The sequence below is a fragment of the Procambarus clarkii genome, chromosome 5 (genome assembly GCF_040958095.1).
Source record: "Procambarus clarkii isolate CNS0578487 chromosome 5, FALCON_Pclarkii_2.0, whole genome shotgun sequence".
NCBI lineage: Eukaryota > Metazoa > Arthropoda > Malacostraca > Decapoda > Cambaridae > Procambarus > Procambarus clarkii.
Window position 1 is genome coordinate 8,481,167 of NC_091154.1, and position 21,260 is coordinate 8,502,426.

Genomic DNA, 21,260 nt, shown 5'->3' on the forward strand with positions numbered 1-21,260 from the left:
CGGCAAAGGAATAGAAGAGGAGAACTGTAAGTTAGAGAGGGCCGATGGCGCGAAGATATCAAATACAGAAAGCCTGGCCAAGATAGGTGAGCGTCTGGGTCATTTGGAGGATGACCAACGCCAGGAGCTAGTGGAGATCCTACGGAGGAATAAGTCGTTATTCACGGACGTGCCTAGAAGACACCGCGGAACGGTGCACGAAGTGAATGTGGGGAGTGCTGAGCCCATCAAGCAGCACCCTTACAGAGTTAACCCGGAGAAAGCAGCGGCAATGAGAGCAGAAGTGAAGTATCTGCTAGATAACGACTTGGCAGAGGTTAGCGACAGTGACTGGAGTTCGCCGTGCCTCCTCGTGAAGAAGAGTGACGGCACGTACCGGTTCTGTACCGATTATAGGAAAGTGAATGCACTCACGGTCGCTGACTCGTTTCCGATACCGCGCATTGACGATTGCATAGATCGGATTGGGAGTGCACGGTATGTCTCGAAGATAGACCTGTTGAAGGGATACTACCAGATTCCCCTGTCTGAGGAGGCCAAGAGGATCTCAGCGTTCGTGACTCCCGACGGCTTGTACCAATATAAAGTGGTGCCGTTCGGAATGAAGAATAGTGGTAGTTGTTTTCAACGAGTAATGAATCAGGTATTACAAGGCGCGACCGGATGTGCAGTGTACATCGATGATATTGTGGTGTTCGCTGATTCCTGGAAGGATCACGTGGATCGACTTTTAGATTTGTTCGATCGTTTGGAGAAGGCCAACATGACGATCAACTTGGCAAAAAGCGAGTTCGGGAGAGCCCGCCTGGAGTACCTTGGATATATAGTAGGGCAAGGCGAGGTTGCTCCGGTAAGAACAAAGGTGGAGGCCATTGACAACTTCCCGGTGCCCAGGAGTAAGAAAGAATTGTTGAGATACCTCGGTATGATTGGATATTACCGGAAGTTCTGTGAAAATTTCTCCACCATAGCCGCTCCTATGACGAGTTTGCTATCAAAGAGCAAGAAGTGGGAGTGGAATGGAACAGCACAAGAAGCGTTTGAGAAGACCAAAAGACTGTTGACTGGGGCACCTGTACTAGTGTCGCCAGATTTTGAAGCGCCGTTTACGTTATTTGTAGATGCCAGTGATATAGGGGCCGGAGCTGTACTGACGCAGCAGAATGATGGAATTTACCGCCCCGTGTCCTTCTTCTCGAAGAAGTTCGTTAAGCACCAGAGGTCGTACAGTACAGTCGAGAAAGAGACTTTGGCCCTGGTGATGGCATTGAAACATTTTGAAGTGTATGTGAGTGGGGGAGGACACCCAGTAACGGTGTATACAGACCATAATCCCCTAGTTTTCCTGAAGAAAATGAAGCATGCAAACCAGAGATTAACCAGATGGTTTTTATCGCTCCAAGAGTATGACCTGGTGATAACGCACATAAGAGGGCGAGACAATGTAGTGGCTGATGCGTTATCTCGAGCCTAGCCACTAGAATAACTCTCAAAAATAAGGGGAGGGGAGTGTTATGATCTCAGCCTGCAGGAGAAACGAGTCTCCCTTCTTGAGAGTTATTCAGCAAGCCTGACCTAACTAGAAGGTCTAGCAAGTATTGAGGTGATAACGCATATGTAAAATAGTTGGTTGGATATGTGTAACAGTTTGAGATTATGGGCAATGCAGAAGAAAATAGATAAATGACTGGCTAGGAGATGTGGACATTTTGCTGGAGGCTTGAGGCTCGCTTCTGGAGGACCTTGACCTCACTTGAGTGCCAGACATCGCAGGGGGAAGCCGCGCTCCGTTGAGCTCCCGTCAGAAGGGAACCCCTAGTGATATATCTCTAAGAGAAGAGAAGTGTGCAGACGTGCCAGCTGTGGAATCGAGCTGGGGACGTGTGGTCTCAAGTCGTGGACGATAATTAGTGAATATTAAGCCGCCCGGAGGCATTATTGTGGGCTGTGTGGAGCGCCCTGACCAGACGCCGTCAGAGGAAAAGCGCCCTCGACCAGTTAATCTGTGGTAAGCACGATATACGCCAGTTCATAGTGATTGCATTGTAGTTGGTCGTGTGCCCAGCGACAGTAGCGATGTTTATTTATAAGTTAGACATGTTTTAATAAGGCAGAAGGCCTGAAATAGGAGAGTGAAGAGGGAGGAACACGGAGCGACGTCCGTCCTCTCTGAGCGCTGGCGGACGACTGAGGGAGCCTGGCTCCGGATGGAGGAAGACCCTCCCAGCGAGTGAGGACCGCCACCAGGCGAGGTGGAGTATGGACCCGCCCAAAACGGGGGAGTCCACTCTCACTGTATGTAGAGAACAGATAGAGGTTTGAGGCAAACATATTGTGTGAATATTTTTTGTTTATGTGTTAAAGGGGAACATTTTATTGGAGTGTCGATGGGTTGCAGGTTTGTCTTTTGGGGAAGAAGTTGCTGAGAACTTCGAAGCCAGCAGATGAAGTAGCTGATGAGACTCCAAGGTAGTGGAGCAGAGGACCTCGAGCTGTGAGGAGAAGCAGCAGTGAAGAGGAGTGTCACGTGCTTCTGTAGAGGTGGTGAAGCACCATAGTTACTCGAGGAAACTTCATGGTGTAGCAGCCAAGAGAGCTGTGGAGGAGCCTAGCAGAAGGGTGAAGCACCGTAGTTGCTCAAGGAAACTTCATGATAGCAGCCTGGAGGAGCTGCAGAGGATCCTGGTAGTGAAGCCCGGAAGGACCTAAAGAAATAGGGTAGTGAACTTCCAGAGGTGGAAGGGGAAGTTCTGGTGGATTACTAGTAGGGAGTTGATAGTGTTTGGTTGTCATTAGCGTGCAAGACGCAGTGAGAGGTGAGTGACTGTTGGCATTCTTGCGTCAAGGAGTTTTTTTATACTGAAGTATCAATGAACATTTATACTGGTATATGTTATTGCATTCAAATGCTGGTTTTCTATATATATATGTTATCTTGCTGATGGTGTAACAGTGTGTAGGCTTGACCAACTTGAGGAAGTTAATAGTATCAGGTGGTGAACCAGGAGGTAGGATACCACTTGATAAGCTGATAATAGAGTTCTGATGGTATTGGAGTGCAACCTGATTGTGATATTATAGAGTATAGGATTCATTATTATTATATGTGTGTATGTATCGTGTATGTGCTTTCTTCAGTAAATGTGTCACAATTTGCTGGTGTTTGCCCTTGTCCTAGTGAGGCTTCCCAGGAGGTAGTAAAGAAGGAGAGAGAGAGAGAGAAAGAACCATGAACCACTGCTGTGGACAGGGTAGGAGGTAATACTAGTAAGTCATAGGGGGATTGAGGAGATCATATCTCATAAGGAGAGAGTGGGGAGTCACAGCGGCTCGAGTGGGTGTGTGCACGTGACGACGAGGCTAAGTGTTGGAGCCGCATCCCCTGAACGTGTGACGTTGAGCCCCTCTCCAAGAGCCAGAAGCGCCAAGGGTGATCTCCTAGTATAAGCACTCTACCGAGTTGTGGGTTGGGTTGTCCGTAGAGGAGGATCAACGACGACTACACCAACCAACCCACAGTCTATAATATTCCTAAGTAGAGCGGGTGCTTCCTTCCTTCCCAACCCCTTCATTAACCCTTAAAAGCGCATCACGTCATATGACGTGTTGGACGTTGTTCCAGTCAACTGCCCATCACGTCATATGACGTGTTGGAGTACTACGCAAGATTTAAACGGCCCGCGGATACACGGGGTTCACCACACCTTCATCAAGGCTCTTGTAAACAGATGCCATTTTTTTTTTAAATCGTGGGCCAAACTCCCGGGTGTTATTGGCCTCAGTATTGAGTGAGCAACAAAGCCTGATGCACGCAGCATGAGCTAACAGCACTGCTGTTCAGCTTGTGACCACAGCATCGCCTAAAAATGCCAAAACATACTTGTTCATGCTATTATGTAGCGATGATATTATTACAGAAGACCCCTGACTGTGATAAAACTGACCAGGGTTCTGATAATAGCAGGATTGTGGTGATATTTAGTGCTGTGCGCCATGGAGCGAGGAGTAATGCTGTGGGAGGGAGGGTGGTGGCGATGTCTTCTGACTGTGTGTGGCCACCTTTTATTGACTGCACTCACCATACCAGCTTAGTGGTTCGCTATGGTGAACACAAATGTAGATACTTACATATAATGTGTGTATAGAGAATATAAACAGCAAGAGAAGGTTGGGAGCAACCATTTTGGTGAGGGCGGTGGCGTCATCTGCACGACACCACCGTGCAGACGACAGTGTTGTTTACTGGTTACCACGATGGTCTTTGGGCACCATACCGGTTTATTTGTACACGTATGGTGAATAAAACAGGTAGATATTTATATATAATGTGTGTATATAGCGTAATAACACCACACAGTATTGTTGGAGGAGAAATATTAGTGCGTCTGGCCTTGAGGGCGGCAGCCATCAGCTGACTGCGTGAGGTCCTACGTCTTTGTGCCTTTACTCACCATACAAGCTTAGATGTACAGTTATGGTGAACAAAACATGTAGATACTTATATATAACGTCTGTATATAGTGAATTATAGCAAAAACAGTATTGTGGGAGGAGAATGTGGGTGAGTCAGATGACTTGAGGGAGGGCGGTAGTGGCTGGCTGGTAAACGGCGGTCACTCCTCGTTACTTTTTGACTTATAATAGCTACTTAGTGGTTCATTATAGTGAACAAAACATGCAGATACTTATATATAACCTGTGCTTATAATGTAATAACCGACGAAGTATTTGTTCACTGATTGATGAACATAATTGAATCAACAATATGCACACCATATTTTTGAGTACAGCGATGATTCACTCATTTTATTATATAAATATATCAAACTACACACTATTGAATATTACAGCAAAAAAACTATGAAAAATCAGAGACCTTGATATAATTAGGTAATTATCTCTTTGTGGCAACTCCGGCCTGACAGCTGGCAAGCAACAGATCGCCTGGGACGCATGCTGAGTCAGCGCCTATTTTTTGCCAGATTTCCCCGCCCTATAGCGGGCAATATATGCCACTTACGATTTTTTTTATTATTTTTTCCGTGATCAGTGAACACAAATTAACATGTTAGGAAGAAAAAATAATTTTTTTTTTTCAAAATTACATGCGCCTGTGGGGAAGAAAGGATATTATACCCCTAGCATGTTAAGGGTTAACCTCAGCATACAGTGCTCCTACCCCCCCCCCCTCCCACATCGTAAGACCGGATACACAGTGTGTTACCGTCTTGTACCCCCATACACAATGGCTCGTGATCACCACTCTCTTGCACCCACATATACTGCGCTCTCCAACTTCACAACTGAATTTTAATTATATCAATGGTGAAATATTAAGAAACTGTTCATGACTTTTGTGAGACCAAAATTGGAATATGCAGCAGTTGTGTGGTGCCCATATCTCAAGAAGCACATTAATACACTGGAAAAGGTGCAAAGGCATGCTACAAAATGGCTTCCAGATCGGAAAACTAATTATGAAGAGAGGTTAGAAACATTAATATGCCAAAGCTAGAGGATGGAAGAAAGAGGCAATATGATCACCACTTGCAAAATAATGCAAATTTATCAAATTAACAAAGGAATTCCTGAACCTGGCAACCACAAGAATAAGAGGACATAGATTTAAGCTAAGGAAACTAAAGCGCCAAAAAGATGATAAAGTTTTCTTTTGCAAACTGAGTGATAAACAATTGGAACAAGAGAGAAGGTAGTGGAAGCCATAACTGTCCATAGTTTCAAAGTGTAACATGACAAAGAGTGCTGGGAAGACGGGACACCACGAGCGTAGCTCTCATCCTGTAACTACACTTAGGTAAGAACCCTCATGTAATTGCACACACGCACACAAAATAGTAAAAGGAATCTACCAAATTGACAGAGGAATTCCGTAAACGGCAACTTCAAGAACAAGAGGTCATCGATGCAAACTAAGGAAACAATAGTGCCGACAAGTATTAGAAAGTCCTCTATTACCAATAGATGTGGCAGACAGCTGGAACCAGTCAAGTCAGAAGGAAGTAGATTCCAAAACTAAGATTGACCCACCAGCATCATTTGACAATGCTGATAAGACGGAACACCACAAATATAGCTCTCATTCTGTAACTACACTTAAGTAATTATACAAAAAAAAAAAAAAAAAAAAAAAAAAGTTGAATGTAATGAAACTCCTCTTTCTGGATGGGCCTCGGCGGCTACCTGTAACTAGCTGCCTCGTGATATACCTTAAGACAATTGACCCCATGATGAATATGACATCCTAAGATGCAACACGTACTTTGAAACATTTGAAGCTCCTGCTGGGACACGGTGGTCCCAATCAGTATTTGGGACATTAGTAAACATCTGCCACCTGGGAAAAGTGACTTACAATTTCTGGGCTATTTTTCCTATGCTCAGGACACAGCTTTTCACGACAGAGGAAGACATAAAATTGGTTTTGAATGAATTTACTTTTTTTTTTATGCACAAAAGGTAATAATTGATTTATCCTATGAACTTTCAAGGGTTAATTAACTAAGCTTTAAACTCTTGTGTTGGTATGTTGTCCAGTATATAAAATGATAAGTTTCATTTTCTGGGAAGGAAAGTTTATACAGTACTTGGGTTTATCGAGACCTTTCCCCAGGATCTAGCCCACAACAGTTGCCCAATGCTAGGGTACCTTGCCATAATTTTCAGGGCTCGACGTCCCCGTGGCCTGGTCCTCGACCAGGTCACCAGGGGGGGTATATATAAACAGTATCCCATTTCCCATTTATGAGGGCTGGGGATGCATCAGATTGGAGAAAAGGGGGATGGGGGAGGGAGGGGGGGTGGAATAATACACAGTCCTGAAGAGAAATATGATTATGTACGTTTAAAAATAAGATGAGGCTATTTTTACCGTTATTGCAAAGAGATTTGGTAAAGATGAATTCCCAGCCTAATTCTCCCAACCAATATTATGCAGGCAATGTGAGGCCAATTGCTATGCAGTGCGGCGGTGTGTGTGTGTGTGTGTGTAGGGGGGGGGGGTTGTAGATTGTCATCGTATCACATTAATATTAAACGAGAGATTAATCTGCTTACCACAGTGAGCATGTTTCAGAGCACCCACATCGTTTGTCCCATCTCCACACATCAGTGTTGTGAAGCCTAAACTTTTATATGCCGTTATCACAAATTCCTTCTGTTTGGGGGCGACGCGTGCAAATACCCGCACGTGAGGAAGGATGCTCCAGAAGAAGTGGGTGTGGTGGTCTTTCAACCATGTGAGGCCCTGGTAACAGAAATTAAGTTGTCTATTAGCAGCAATCTACGTATATGTGCCGATATTGTAATGTTTACATGTTCATAGGACAATTTCCACTTGTTTATCTGTGAACCAATACAGTATATATATAGTTCGTATGCCTCAGACTTGAATGGTTCCTATACTTATATTCTCTGTACTTTTGTATGCATGCTCAGTACAGCATTTTTTTTTTTAATTTCCTCTACTTAAAACCAGGAATTGCACATATACAGTATTTTTAGAGAGAGTGGGGGCTGACATCAATGGTAAAAATGATCTACTCATTTCTGCTAAATCAAACAGTGTTTTAAGCATGTAATAATCCGCCTACTGTTATTGCTGACGACTTGTTACATACAGTGACATGACCCCAAGTGACCCAAGACACGATTCATCTATAAGGCTGTACAAAGGTATCAACCCCCCAGAGAGCGCGTGCCTGGCGAGTCAAGACGACACAGCTTTGATCCAAATGTGGGGTCTCAAGATTTGATTATTTATTATATACAACATGTCATTTGTCCACATAATCCCACTCAATGACACCAGGCAGAAACAGCCTAGAAAGATTGACTATCACGCTAATTACATGTCAAGTACCAGTATCAAGTATGGTACTAGCCAAGTATCACTGCTACACGTCAAGCATCTCGAGTGACAGTTGCTGTTACGGGGAAACATTTTCCTCCACCAAATCACCATTCATCATACCTCAATTTAAGCTCATTGTTAGTTAAACTACAAGAGACTTAAACACCCCAATCCTTACCTCTCCTGTCACACAGAAGTCGTACGTGTTGAAGAACTCGTCGAGAGCGTTCTTTCGGGGCACCACATTCATCTTGATGACCTCGTCGATGCTCTCCCACCCCCAGTTTCCTTCACCATAGTCCTGTCCAAAAACAAAAATAAAGACAAATTTTTAATAAATGTAGTAATCAGATTATCCTCTCATTAGTAATAACGCAATATGATGACCCCCCCCACCAAGACAGGACTGCCACTGCGACGTGAATCCACATTGGACAAACGTACATATCAACGAACGGTATGTTACAAACGCCAAAATTTCAGTATTTATAGCAACTATTGGTTGAATGTATGAAAACGGACTATTGTACCAAAAAACACAACAAGTTATGGAACTTCCATTTTTCACAAACCAATCATATTTTTTTAATGAATTGGTTGATTCTGTCAAACAAAATGTGACATCATGCAAGAGAGAGAGAGAAAGGGTTGTAACCCGTCCTCGTACACTCACCTGCAAAATAAGTGTGGCCGGTTTCTGTGTAAATTTCAATTCCTTGGCCACATGGCACGCAGTTAGGGAGTTGTCACCGGTGATCATCACAGCCTGCCAATACAACACAGTTATTACACGCACCATTGAAAACCTTAACAGTTCTGTACCCAATTCACTCGACCAATATAAATAACTTTCTTTGCAACAATGTATGATTTAACTACATTAGATCATTCCCCACTCCCCAAACAAACAAAATTTGATTTAGCCGAAACCAGGAAGTAGGATTAATTCTGTATTCTGATTTAGACTACTCCACTTCCAATGAAAGCTAGAGAACAAATAAACAACACAATTTAGTAAATAAAGTACCTAATTCCGAATTAGGCACTAATTCCAAATTAGGCACTAATTCCAAAGTAGGCACTAATTCCAAAGTAGGCACTAATTCCAAATTAGGCACTAATTCCAAATTAGGCACTAATTCCAAATTAGGCACTAATTCCAAATTAGGCACTAATTCCAAATTAGGCACTAATTCCAAATTAGGCACTAATTCCAAATTAGGTACTAATTTCAAATTAGGCATTAATTCCAAATTAGGTGTCAAATTCCAAATTAGGTACAATTCCTAATTAGGTACTAATTCCAAATTAGGTACTAGTTCCAAATTAGGCACTAATTCCAAACTAAGTACTTAAAGGTACTAAAGGGCTATTTATTGCCTGGGCTAAAGGGATCTTTATTACTTGGGCTAAAGGGCTATTTATTGCCTGGGTTTTATATGTGGCTATTTATCTTTGTAGCCTGCAGGATCTCACAGCCAGGCTGATCCAATATCTCCAGCCAAAATGTGTTACACAAAAATGATGTTACTTTAGAGTACAGTACTGTACTGTTGACGCTCCGGAATTCAAATAACAATGCCCCCCCCCCCTCCCCCAATCGAAGTTAACTGGACATTGAACTTTCTTACCAACAAAGTCAAAATATTAATATGTTTGAAGTTTTTTTTGTATCGCCCAACATCACTCGTACCTATCCACATGCAACACACTCGTAATGTACCTAGTTACTTCTACCATTTACAGTACTTGAAAATGATCAACATTGACTCATCCAGGTTACTCGGAGATTCAGGCTATGGGAATTTGAAACTAAGTTCTTACAGTATTGGGACCTAATACCATATCTGTACAAGTCCGCCCAAACACTTGGGCTGGACAGTAGAGCAATGCTCTCACTTCATGCAGGTCGCGATCAATCCCCCAACCGTCCACCAAGTAGTTGGGCACCATTCCCACCCGGTCCCAAATCCTTATCATGATCCCTTCCAGGTGCTATATAGTTAGCACACTTGGAAAGATAGGTGCTGCGAAAGGGCTGGAACCAATCGTATTGGCGTTTGGCTTTCCATTGGAGACTTTTGGCGCCGTGGAGAGAGAGGGACCTGCTGCTTGGGTAACAGCTTCTTCCCCGTATCAACCTACCCAGGCTTTGCTCCCTAGAGAGGTCACTCCAGACCCACAACCAGAGCAAAACTTCATAGTCTCCCGAGACTAATAGATGCCTACTACTATAGTCGTAATAGCCTGGCACTTTCCCGATAATTCCTTCCCCTTCCCTAGTACAAGTACTTACGGCATGTGAGCTTTGCAGCACCTCTCTGATGACCTCCTTGGAATCCCGCTTGAGGGGACACGAGATGATGATGAAGCCAGCGAAGGCCAGATTACATTCCAGCCTCTCTCGGGTTGTCTCGCGCACCTGCAAACGAAGTAAACCCAGAGTCAAGGTATCCCTCTCCTTCTGCTGAAGTTTACATTTCAGCTTTAAGCAATTACAACTGATCAGGAACAACGACCTGCAAAGGCCATCTCCTTCAGCTAAAACAACCTAACCTCCAAAAATAACAGTACTGTACTTAGAGCAACTATTTGGTCAAACATTTTTGTCCTAGGCCTAAATAAGCAATCTTAGGTCTAACATATGCTATCTGTGGCCTAATTTGATACGCACACACGTGTTATATACTTGACCTAGACACTTCCCTGTTTTTTGGTGCACGTTCTACAAAATTAATACAATACTGTAGTACTTAAAGTGATCTGCATTTGCTGCAAGTGTCCGTTTCTGTATGTTCGACCGACAATGCTTGCTATGAACACTATCACTCCTGAAACTCTCTATCCAAGTGCTAGTAGAATTTCCATAATGGCTTGGTGCTTTCTCCTGACAATCACCTTACCTTGCCTTCGGGAGGATGGGTCACACTAACGATGTCGAGTTTGGGGGTCTGCTGTGATCAGAAAAAAGTAGGGGTAACGGGAGAGACATTCAACTCGCTCAGAACGGGGCAAGGGCAGGGTGTACTCTGCCTGTGTCTGCCTGCCTGTGGGTCATGGCCTCCTTGGAATCCCACAAATTCCCATGCGAATTTGTTCATTGACATTTCTCGTTGTGATTTCTTTGTGTATTGAATGAAGTACAATATTCAGGATTGAAATCAGAGATAGAACTATTTGGTTGACAGAGCCCGAGTGCATGGAGGGGGGGGGGGGGGGGAATTGTGTGTAACCCCGGTTAGGCTTCAGTGGAAGCCTCGGGATCCTTGTCGGGGCAGTAGCACTCTGGGTTGCAATTCTTATACCGTGTCGTGGTACAGTTGACCAGAGCGCGTCTGGGAACATCCAACACATAGGTTCGAACCCTCATCAAGAGTCCTTGTGAATTGCATCGTTTATGGTGTTATAATATACGTTTAACTATTTTAAATGTAGATGCCAGACACTACTGTACGTATTAACTTTCAGCAAAATATGGCCACCATATTGTAGACAATTTGGAGGAAACTAAGATTGGACTGATATAGGACAGGGAAAATATTGGACAGAAAGAAGGAGAGAGATTTGAACTGACAGACAGGAAAAAGACGATTCTCCTCCAAATGCAAAAATCCCTCCTGAACCGAGGAGAAGATTTCTCAAAGTTTGGTACAGAGATGCCGCCCACAGTACTTACCTCAGCATGTGACAGTTTGCCAAGTTCTTTCCTTCCAAGAGCCAAGACTCTTGCTCCACGCCGGGACAGTTTAAGATACACGTTATCGTAGTTTGGCGGCAGGGAAGAAAACTGCAAAATGGAAGCATATAAATGTAAAAAAAACAAAATCTCAGAACACAAGGCACTAATTAAAAACAAAAATAAATGTTTTGAATTGTGAAACTTTTCTTGTAATCAACTGTAAAATTTGCGTTTCCTTCTTAATTAACCCTTTAAGTGCGCTCCACATCATATGATGTGTTCAGTGACTTGCAGTAACTGATGTGTTCAGTGACTTGCAGTAACTCGCGCTACACATCATATGATGTGTTCAGTGACTGCAGTAACTTGCGCTACACATCATATGATGTGTTCAGTGACTTGCAGTAACTTGCGCTACACATCATATGATGTGTTCAGTGACTTGCAGTAACTTGCGCTACACATCATATGATGTGTTCAGTGACTTGCAGTAACTTGCGCTACACATCATATGATGTGTTCAGTGACTTGCAGTAACTTGCGCTACACATCATATGATGTGTTCAGTGACTTGCAGTAACTTGCGCTACACATCATATGATGTGTTCAGTGACTCGCAGTAACTTGCGCTACACATCATATGATGTGTTCAGTGACTCGCAGTAACTTGCGCTACACATCATATGATGTGTTCAGTGACTTGCAGTAACTTGCGCTACACATCATATGATGTGTTCAGTGACTCGCAGTAACTTGCGCTACACATCATATGACGCATTGGAGTACTACGCAAAATTTAAACAGCCCGCGGACACACGGGGTTCACCACACCTTCATCAGGGCTCTTGTAAACAGACCCCCTTTTTTTTTTAAATCGTGGGCCAAATTCCCGGGTATGAGGGACCTCAGTATTGAATGAGCTACCAAGCCTAACACACGCAGCATGAGCTCACAGCACTGCTGTTCAGCTTGTGACCACAGCATCGCCTAATATACATGTTCATAATATACCATAATATACATGTTCATGCTATTATTTAGCGATATTACAGAAGACCCCTGACTGATAAAAATGACCAGGATTCTGATAATAGCAGGATTGTTGTGATAATTAGTGCTGTAGTGGGAGGAGTAATCTTGGTGGGGAGGGAGATAGCACTGTCTGCTGACTCTCTGTGACCACCTTTTACTGTCTGGACTCACTATACCAGCTTAGTTGTTCGCTATGGTAAACAAAACATGCAGATACTTATATAATGTCTGTATATAAAAGCAAAAACAGTATGATGGGAGGAGAATGGTGGCGAGTCAGGTGAGGTGAGGGAGGGAGGGAGTGGTAGGCAGTGGCGGGCTGCCACTGCCACTCAGCATACCAACTTAGTGGTTCGTTATTGTGAACATGAATGTAGATACTTATATATAACGTCTGTATATAGTGAATAAAAGCAAAAACAGTATTGTGGGAGGAGAATGTGGGCGAGTGAGGTGTTAAGGGAGTGAGTGGCAGCGAGTGGCTGGATGGTGTGTGGCGGGCACTCCTTGTTACTTTTTGACTCGTAATAGCAACTTAGTGGTTCGTTATGGTGAACAAAACATGCAGATACTTATATATAACCTGTGTATATAGTGTAATAACCGACAAAGTATTTGTTCACTGCTTGATGAACATAATAATTGAATCAACCATATGCACACCATATTTTTGAGTACAGCAATGATTCACTCATTTTATTATATAAATATATCACACTACACATTATTGAATAATATTACAGCAAAAAAACTACGAAAAATCAATCAAGAGACATTGAAATAATTAGGTAATTATCTCTTTGTGGCAACTCCGGCCTGACAGCTGGCGAGGAACAGACCGCCTGGAACACATGCTGAGTCAGCGCCTGTTTTTTTGCCAGACTTCCCCGCCCTATAGCGGGCAATATATGCCACTTACGATTTTTGTTATTTTTCCCATGATCAGAGAACAGAAATTTGATCAGAGAACACAAATTAACAGGTTTAGAAGAAAAACAATTTTTTTTTTTTTTTTTTTGGTATGCACCTGTGGGTGACAAATGCTAAATAGCCCGGAGCCACTCAAGGGTTAATTAACCCAACCACTTGGGCTGGACAGTAGAGCGATGGTCTCGCTTCATGCAGGTCAATGCTCAATCCCCAACAGTCCAAGTGGTTGACCACCATTCCTTCCCTACCCCGTCCCATCCCAAATCCTTATCCTGACCCCTTCCCAGTGCTATATAGTTGTAATGCCTTCATGTTGCTTTCCCTTGACAATTCCCTTCCCTTCTTTCTTAATCTCTCAAAATGCATGTAAACCAAAATTTAAACAAATTACTTAAAAAAAAATGCACTTGTACTGCAGTTAAACTTGAAAGAATAAACAATAACAATCCTAACACAAAAGACTTATCTACACAACAATGAAGCAATTGCTCAAGTTCAACTGCGCCTGATCAAACTTCGCTCTGTGTCTTATGCTTGCAAAACTTACGCGTGCAACCTTGTAATCTCACTGATGCATGCACCATTGGCAACAACAAGTCTTCATTGTGTTTCTGGTGCTGTGTAGTTAGGATAATAAGAGATGTGAATCACTTTGAAACACTGTGAACACCGGCAGTGGGAAAAGGGGGGGGAGGGCATACTGTGAACATCTGGGAGGGGGGGGGGGGGAGAGAGGACCAATTTTGAAAAACATACTGTGAACCACTGGGATGGGGGGGGGGGGGGGGAAACATTTATAATTGGGATACAATGTTACAAAATGACATCTATCAGAGAAAATAGACTTTACACAATAGGGAAAATAGACCTTACACAACTTACAAATTATGTGGAAAGGAATTACAGAACTCTTATAAATAAGGAGACCTAGGAGTGGTTTTGGAGAGTAAACTGTCACAAGAGGAACACACAAAGAACATTGTGAGAGGAGCATATGCGTCGCTTTCCAACTTCAGACTTGCTTTAAATTATATGGTGGTGAAATACTAAAGAAACTGTTCATGACTTCTGTGAGACCAAAATTGGAATATGCAGCAGTTGTATGGTGCCCAAATCTCAAGAAGTACATAAATAAACTGGGAAAGATAAAACGCCATACTACAATATAGCTTCCGGAACTAAAAACAGAGTTACAAGGAAAGACTAGAGGCGTTAAACATGCAAAAACTAGGAGAGGTGATATGATCGCCATTTACAAAATACTAACATAAATAGACCAAATTGACAAAGAGGAATTCCTGAAACCAGCAACTTCATGAACAAAAGGACACAGATTCAAGCTAAGGAAACAAAGCTGCCAAAAAAAACATGAGTTTTCTTTCACAAACAGAGAGGTAGATGGTATGAACAAGCCACGTGAGAAGGCAGAGGCCAAAACCGTCAGTAGTTTAGAGCATTATACAACGAAGAGTACTGGGAAAACGGGACACCATGAGTGTAGCTCTCATCCTGTAACTTCACTTGGGTAATTCCAGACCCACCCCACACGTTTCACAATTCTCAAAGAAATTGACAGGATATATAAAGATAAACTGTTTAACACTGGTGGGACGCGAACAAGGGGACACAGGTGGCAACCGAGTACCCAAATGAGCCACAGGGACGTTTGAAAGAACTTTTTCAGTGTCAGAGTAGTTAACGGATGGAATGCATTAGGCAGTGATGTACTCACCTAGTTGTGCTTACAGGAGGTAGAGCTCTGGCTCTTTCGTCCCGCCTCTCAACTATCAATCAACTAGATTCCTGAGCCTACTGGGCTCTATCATACCTACATTTGAAACTGTGTATGGAGTCAGCCTCCACCACATCACTGCCTAATGCATTCCACCTGTTAACTGCTCTGACACTGAAAAAGTTCTTTCTAATGTCCCTGTGGCTCCTTTGGGTACACAGTTGCCACCTGTGTCCCCTTATTCACGAACCAACCGAAACTCCATACACATTTTCAAGCGTAGATATGATAGAGCCCAGCAGGCGCAAGAATCTGTACACCAGTTTATTGACAGTCAAAAGGCAGGACCATAGAGCCAGAGCTCAACCCTTGCAAGCACAACTAGGCAAGTACACACAACCCATGGAGACTCACCATAGGCCTGAGAGTTTCTGGTGCACCCTTGACAGTCGCCAAATACACAACGTCGGCAGATCCCGACTGGGTGTACCCGGTGATGACCGACATGCGTTTCAACTGTGAGGAGAAATGGAAACGGTGGAAGATCTTCATCCCAGGAGCCTTTCCCTTCCGTGGAATGACAGCTTCACCTGTGGGGGAAAAGCATCAATGCCGAGAACAAGGCAGTGCACACAATAACATGTCTGGTAAGACAATAATAACCGTTCACAAAATGGCCAAACATCATTAAATTCCATTTCAAAAGCATATAAATCCTCATTAATCCCAATAGGATTAAACACTAACCAGTATTAATTAATCCTTGGGGAGGGGCAGAGGGAGGTGGGGGAAAACAAATTATAAATTCCTGTTAATTGCAATTTGTTTACAGCGCAGTCAACCCGCAGTCGCTGCTATTGTCGGGCAGCTCCATACCACCTATAAACAACTGCACTGCCCTTTCTATTGCCTCCTTTTCTGTTTTTGCACATAAAACAGTTTTCTGACTGTATCGTACACTTTTACTTATGTGCTGGTAAGGAGGATTAGCTCTTGGGTTTGACTTTTTCCCTCTCACCAGGGTATTCGTTCCAATACTACTCTCAATTGATTATACTGTAATTGTAATGTCTAACTTCAAGGCCGTATATTGAAGTGGCTTCAGCTGCCACTTCCTCGAGTATATTCCTCCACCACACGGATCAGAAACATCTCTCACCTTACAATATTTGTCATGGTTTCATGACTTTTGGCTCCACTGTATTCTTCAGTTGCATCAAATAATCAATTACTGAATGATTACATAGGGGGTTACAGGCTCACCCAGGACCCTCAAGTCTCGTACTGGAGGATCTTCATGGAGATGGAAGATGCTCTCCCTTCTCACACGTTGCAGTAACAAACTGGCGGTAGTCTAGCGTCCTTTTCACCTCCATGCATCTTTCCCCTCCACGAGGGTCGTCATCCAACCATCCGTCTTCGTGGCCAACACGTACCATTTCCCAGATATGGAGAAAAATTGATATTTTCTACATGTCTGCCTCCACGAGTTACTGGTTGGGGCGTGGCTTTGATTTGTACGATTATGGGGTGAAACAGCAGCTTTTTTTTTTTTTACAGTGGTAAATAAGAGAATGGACCGACTCATCTGATCAATCTCTGAACTAAGCCAAGTATCAGTAATTCTGCTGCTGATGCTCTGCTGCTCTGCTGATGCTACTGCTGTCTGTTGATCCTGCTGCTGTTTGCCAATGCTGCATGTTGACAACTTGCAGGCCTGTTCTGCATCTCATTCCCACTCTCCTGCTGGTATCCTGCAGTGTCGTCAGGTTGTACAGTATACAATCCCCCCCCCCCTCCATCTAGGACTGAAAGCCTGCACTTTGACTTATTACGGTCCCGTTCCGTCTCCCCTCCCTCCTACATCACCTAGGGCCAAGTACTGATCATCTCTAATGATGCAACCAACAACAGTTGCCTAACTCTCCAGTAACAGTTATAATGGTATGTGACCGGAGGCATCTGGGTACCTTCCCCCGGCATGCGAGCCCCACAACTGTCGCCTCAAAGTTACCTGGAGAGGGTTCTGGGAGCTCTGGCAGCTCTTCTACTCCCCGAGCCCAGCCGAGGAGCCCCAAGCTCGACGAGTGATAACTTGGTCCAACAGGTTGTTGCTTGGAACAACCCTCAGGGCCACACATCCAATAGAGCCTCGTTGGTCCGGCACCTCTGATGTTCGGACAGTGCTCTCTAATTGTGCCTATAGCACCTTTATGCCTCACTGGTTCTATTCTACATTTCCTTCTGTATCTTGGGCTCCAGTACAGCATGGTGTTATTCCCATGTGCCAATCTGGCCTTCCAGTATCTTCCATGTATTGCCTTACTCATGGGTACCAATTTTACTGCTAGGTGAACAGAGGCATCAGGTAAAAAGAAACATGTCCAACTATTTTGCTCCAGCCTGGTATTGAACCGTAATCCCTTGGTTGTTAGCCGGGGATGTAGACCACTGTGCTGCCGTTTACTCGTGCGGATCTTTTCAATAATTTAATCCTACGAGTCTTGATAACCTGCATTTTTATCTTTCACAAACTCCAATACAAACTTAACAGCCAAGGCCCCTTGTCTAGCCTGTCTTCTTACATAACTTATCATATTTACACGAGAATATGATAAGACTCGATAATGGTCCAGGACGGACCGAGACATCGTCGTTTCTGCAGTTTCTGGCGTGTGGTTTGGTCATTGTATCTGCAGCCACGTTATTGTCACTCATCGTTTACAGGTTTTAATGTAAAAAAAAATTAAAGTACAACATTAAAAATCAGAGCAGCTCGCAAAATGCATCCTTGGTTGGGTTTGGTTCAGTCAATATATTACCTCAATTTAGTAACCTAAATGCTAAAGAGGACAGGCTGCCCTGCCACCCCTTCATCTCAAGTGTTCCTCCTCATAACTGCCCGACAATATTGCAACATTCTTCATACCTAACAACACGGCACTGCGCTCCAGACTTGCAGAGTTTGTGCAACGGAGCCAACCCTACCTTTAGTGAGGGTCCAGTCAATGGCTGCCAGAGTGGCCTTCTCCTGCGGGTCTCCCACTAGTCCATCCTCCAGCTGAACCAGCGAGTGACACGAAGCTACAACCTGTAGATCAAGACTCATTAGTCCACCACATTTATTTGTTCAACACTCACTCACTCACTCACTCACTTTCTCTCACACTCACTCTCTTTCTCTCACACACACTCACTTTCTCTCACACACACACTCTTTCTCTCACACACACTCTCTTTCTCTCACACACACACTCTTTCTCTCACACACACTCTCTTTCTCTCACACACACTCTCTTTCTCTCACACACACTCTCTTTCTCTCACACACACTCTCTTTCTCTCACACACACTCTCTTTCTCTCACACACACTCTCTTTCTCTCACACACACTCTCTTTCTCTCACACACACTCTCTTTCTCTCACACACACTCTCTTTCTCTCACACACACTCTCTTTCTCTCACACACACTCTCTTTCTCTCACACACACTCTCTTTCTCTCACACACACTCTCTTTCTCTCACACACACACTCTTTCTCTCACACACACACTCTTTCTCTCACACACACACTCTTTCTCTCACACACACACTCTTTCTCTCACACACACACTCTTTCTCTCACACACACACTCTTTCTCTCACACACACACTCTTTCTCTCACACACACACTCTTTCTCTCACACACACTCTCTTTCTCTCACACACACACTCTTTCTCTCACACACACTCTCTTTCTCTCACACACACTCTCTTTCTCTCACACACACTCTCTTTCTCTCACACACACTCTCTTTCTCTCACACACACTCTCTTTCTCTCACACACACTCTCTTTCTCTCACACACACTCTCTTTCTCTCACACACACTCTCTTTCTCTCACACACACTCTCTTTCTCTCACACACACTCTCTTTCTCTCACACACACTCTCTTTCTCTCACACACACTCTCTTTCTCTCACACACACTCTCTTTCTCTCACACACACACTCTTTCTCTCACACACACACTCTTTCTCTCACACACACTCTCTTTCTCTCACACACACTCTCTTTCTCTCACACTCACTCTCTTTCTCTCACACTCACTCACTTTCTCTCACACACTCTCTTTCTCTCACACACACACTCTTTCTCTCACACACACTCTCTTTCTCTCACACACACTCTCTTTCTCTCACACACACTCTCTTTCTCTCACACACACTCTCTTTCACACACACACACTCTCTTTCACACACACACTCTTTCTCTCACACACACACTCTTTCTCTCACACACACTCTCTTTCTCTCACACACACTCTCTTTCCTACAACTTTGATAGTAAATCTATAAAGCTACGACCAACAATGAGTAATGAACTTACAAGAACGTGATGTGTCAACGAAAATACTGAAGCTTCAATACTCCTAAAATTTACAAACAACATCAGTTTTGGTCCGTGGGAAGTGTTATTTACCAATTGCTTGTTTCTCCAAAGTACAGAAAATGGCTATTATTCCTCTCAAACTTTTCTTTGACCTTTGCCTAAGACAGCTTAGGAAAGATGTCTCGACGGTACCTGAAGGAGGCTGCCGACTTATGAAACAATGCGTCACAGCATTAACCCTTCCACTGCACGAGTCGTACAGGCATGACTGCGGCATATCCAACCAACCTGCACCAGTCATCTAGATAATGATTTAACATACTAAATAACATTTGAAACTACTACAAGTACGGGGGGGGGGGGGGTGAAGAGGGCTCACGTCGGCTATCTCAGGCCTCTCAGTAAACAGAGGCCATTTTGAAAAAATAATCATGGAAACCCCTGCTGGATGTGAAGACCTCAACACTGTGGGAGTAGCCAAGGGAAGCATACACAGCAACAAACTAACAACGCCGCTCTTCAATTTGTGTCCACGGTATCACTTAAAAAATTACGAAATATACGAGCAATGGCTATTACTTTGCCATGATAGTATCATAGTAGATCCTGACTGTGATAAAGATGACTGTGATAAACACTACAGGTACAATTTTCTGGTATCAGTATAACACAATGTTGTTTATGATGTTCACAATCTGAAGCAGATCGCCACAGCACTCTGCCACCGTGTGATGCAGACAGCTATGACACACTGCCACTGTGTGATGCAGACAGCTATGACACACTGCCACTGTGTGATGCAGACAGCTATGACACACTGCCACCGTGTGATGCAGACAGCTATGACACACTGCCACTGTGTGATGCAGACAGCTATGTCACTCTGCCACTGTGTGATGCAGACAGCCATGTCACTCTGCCACTGTGTGATGCAGACAGCTACAGCACACTGCCACTGTGTGATGCAGACAGCTATGACACACTGCCACTGTGTGATGCAGACAGCTATGACACACTGCCACCGTGTGATGCAGACAGCTATGACACACTGCCACTGTGTGATGCAGACAGCTATGTCACTCTGCCACTGTGTGATGCAGACAGCCATGTCACTCTGCCACTGTGTGATGCAGACAGCTACAGCACACTGCCACTGTGTGATGCAGACAGCTATGACACACTGCCACTGTGTGATGCAGACAGCTATGACACACTGCCACTGTGTGATGCAGACAGCCATAAACATCAGGGGTCCGCGGTTGTTCAACGTCCTCCCAGCGAGCATAAGAAATATTGCCGGAACAACCGTGGACATCTTCAAGAGAAAACTGGACGATTTTCTAAGAGAAGTTCCGGATCAGCCGGGCTGTGGTGGGTACGTGGCCCTGCGGGCCGCTCCAAGCAACAGCCTGGTGGACCAAACTCTCACAAGTCGAGCCTGGCCTCGGGCCGGGCTTGGGGAGTAGAAGAACTCCCAGAACCCCATCAACCAGGTATCAACCAACCAGGTATGTCACTCTGCCACTGTGTGATGCAGACAGCTACAGCACTCTCCCACTGTGTGATGCAGACAGCTACAGCACTCTGCCACTGTGTGATGCAGACAGCTACAGCACTCTGCCACTGTGTGATGCAGACAGCT

The 21,260-nt window shown here is 44.1% G+C and overlaps 1 protein-coding gene across 1 annotated transcript in view; it reads right to left on the minus strand.

Moving 5' to 3' along the window:
- Window positions 1-21,260, minus strand: part of LOC123765488 (endoplasmic reticulum transmembrane helix translocase) — a 77,913-nt gene that overhangs the window by 33,401 nt on the left and 23,252 nt on the right. Inside the window, exons 11-17 of the mRNA XM_045754111.2 lie at window positions 18,232-18,334; window positions 15,658-15,833; window positions 11,547-11,657; window positions 10,167-10,292; window positions 8,544-8,636; window positions 8,049-8,171; window positions 7,075-7,264 (exon numbers count right to left, since the gene is read on the minus strand). Of these exons, the coding sequence (XP_045610067.2) occupies window positions 7,075-7,264; window positions 8,049-8,171; window positions 8,544-8,636; window positions 10,167-10,292; window positions 11,547-11,657; window positions 15,658-15,833; window positions 18,232-18,334 (922 nt within the window). The remainder of the gene's footprint in view (window positions 1-7,074; window positions 7,265-8,048; window positions 8,172-8,543; window positions 8,637-10,166; window positions 10,293-11,546; window positions 11,658-15,657; window positions 15,834-18,231; window positions 18,335-21,260) is intronic.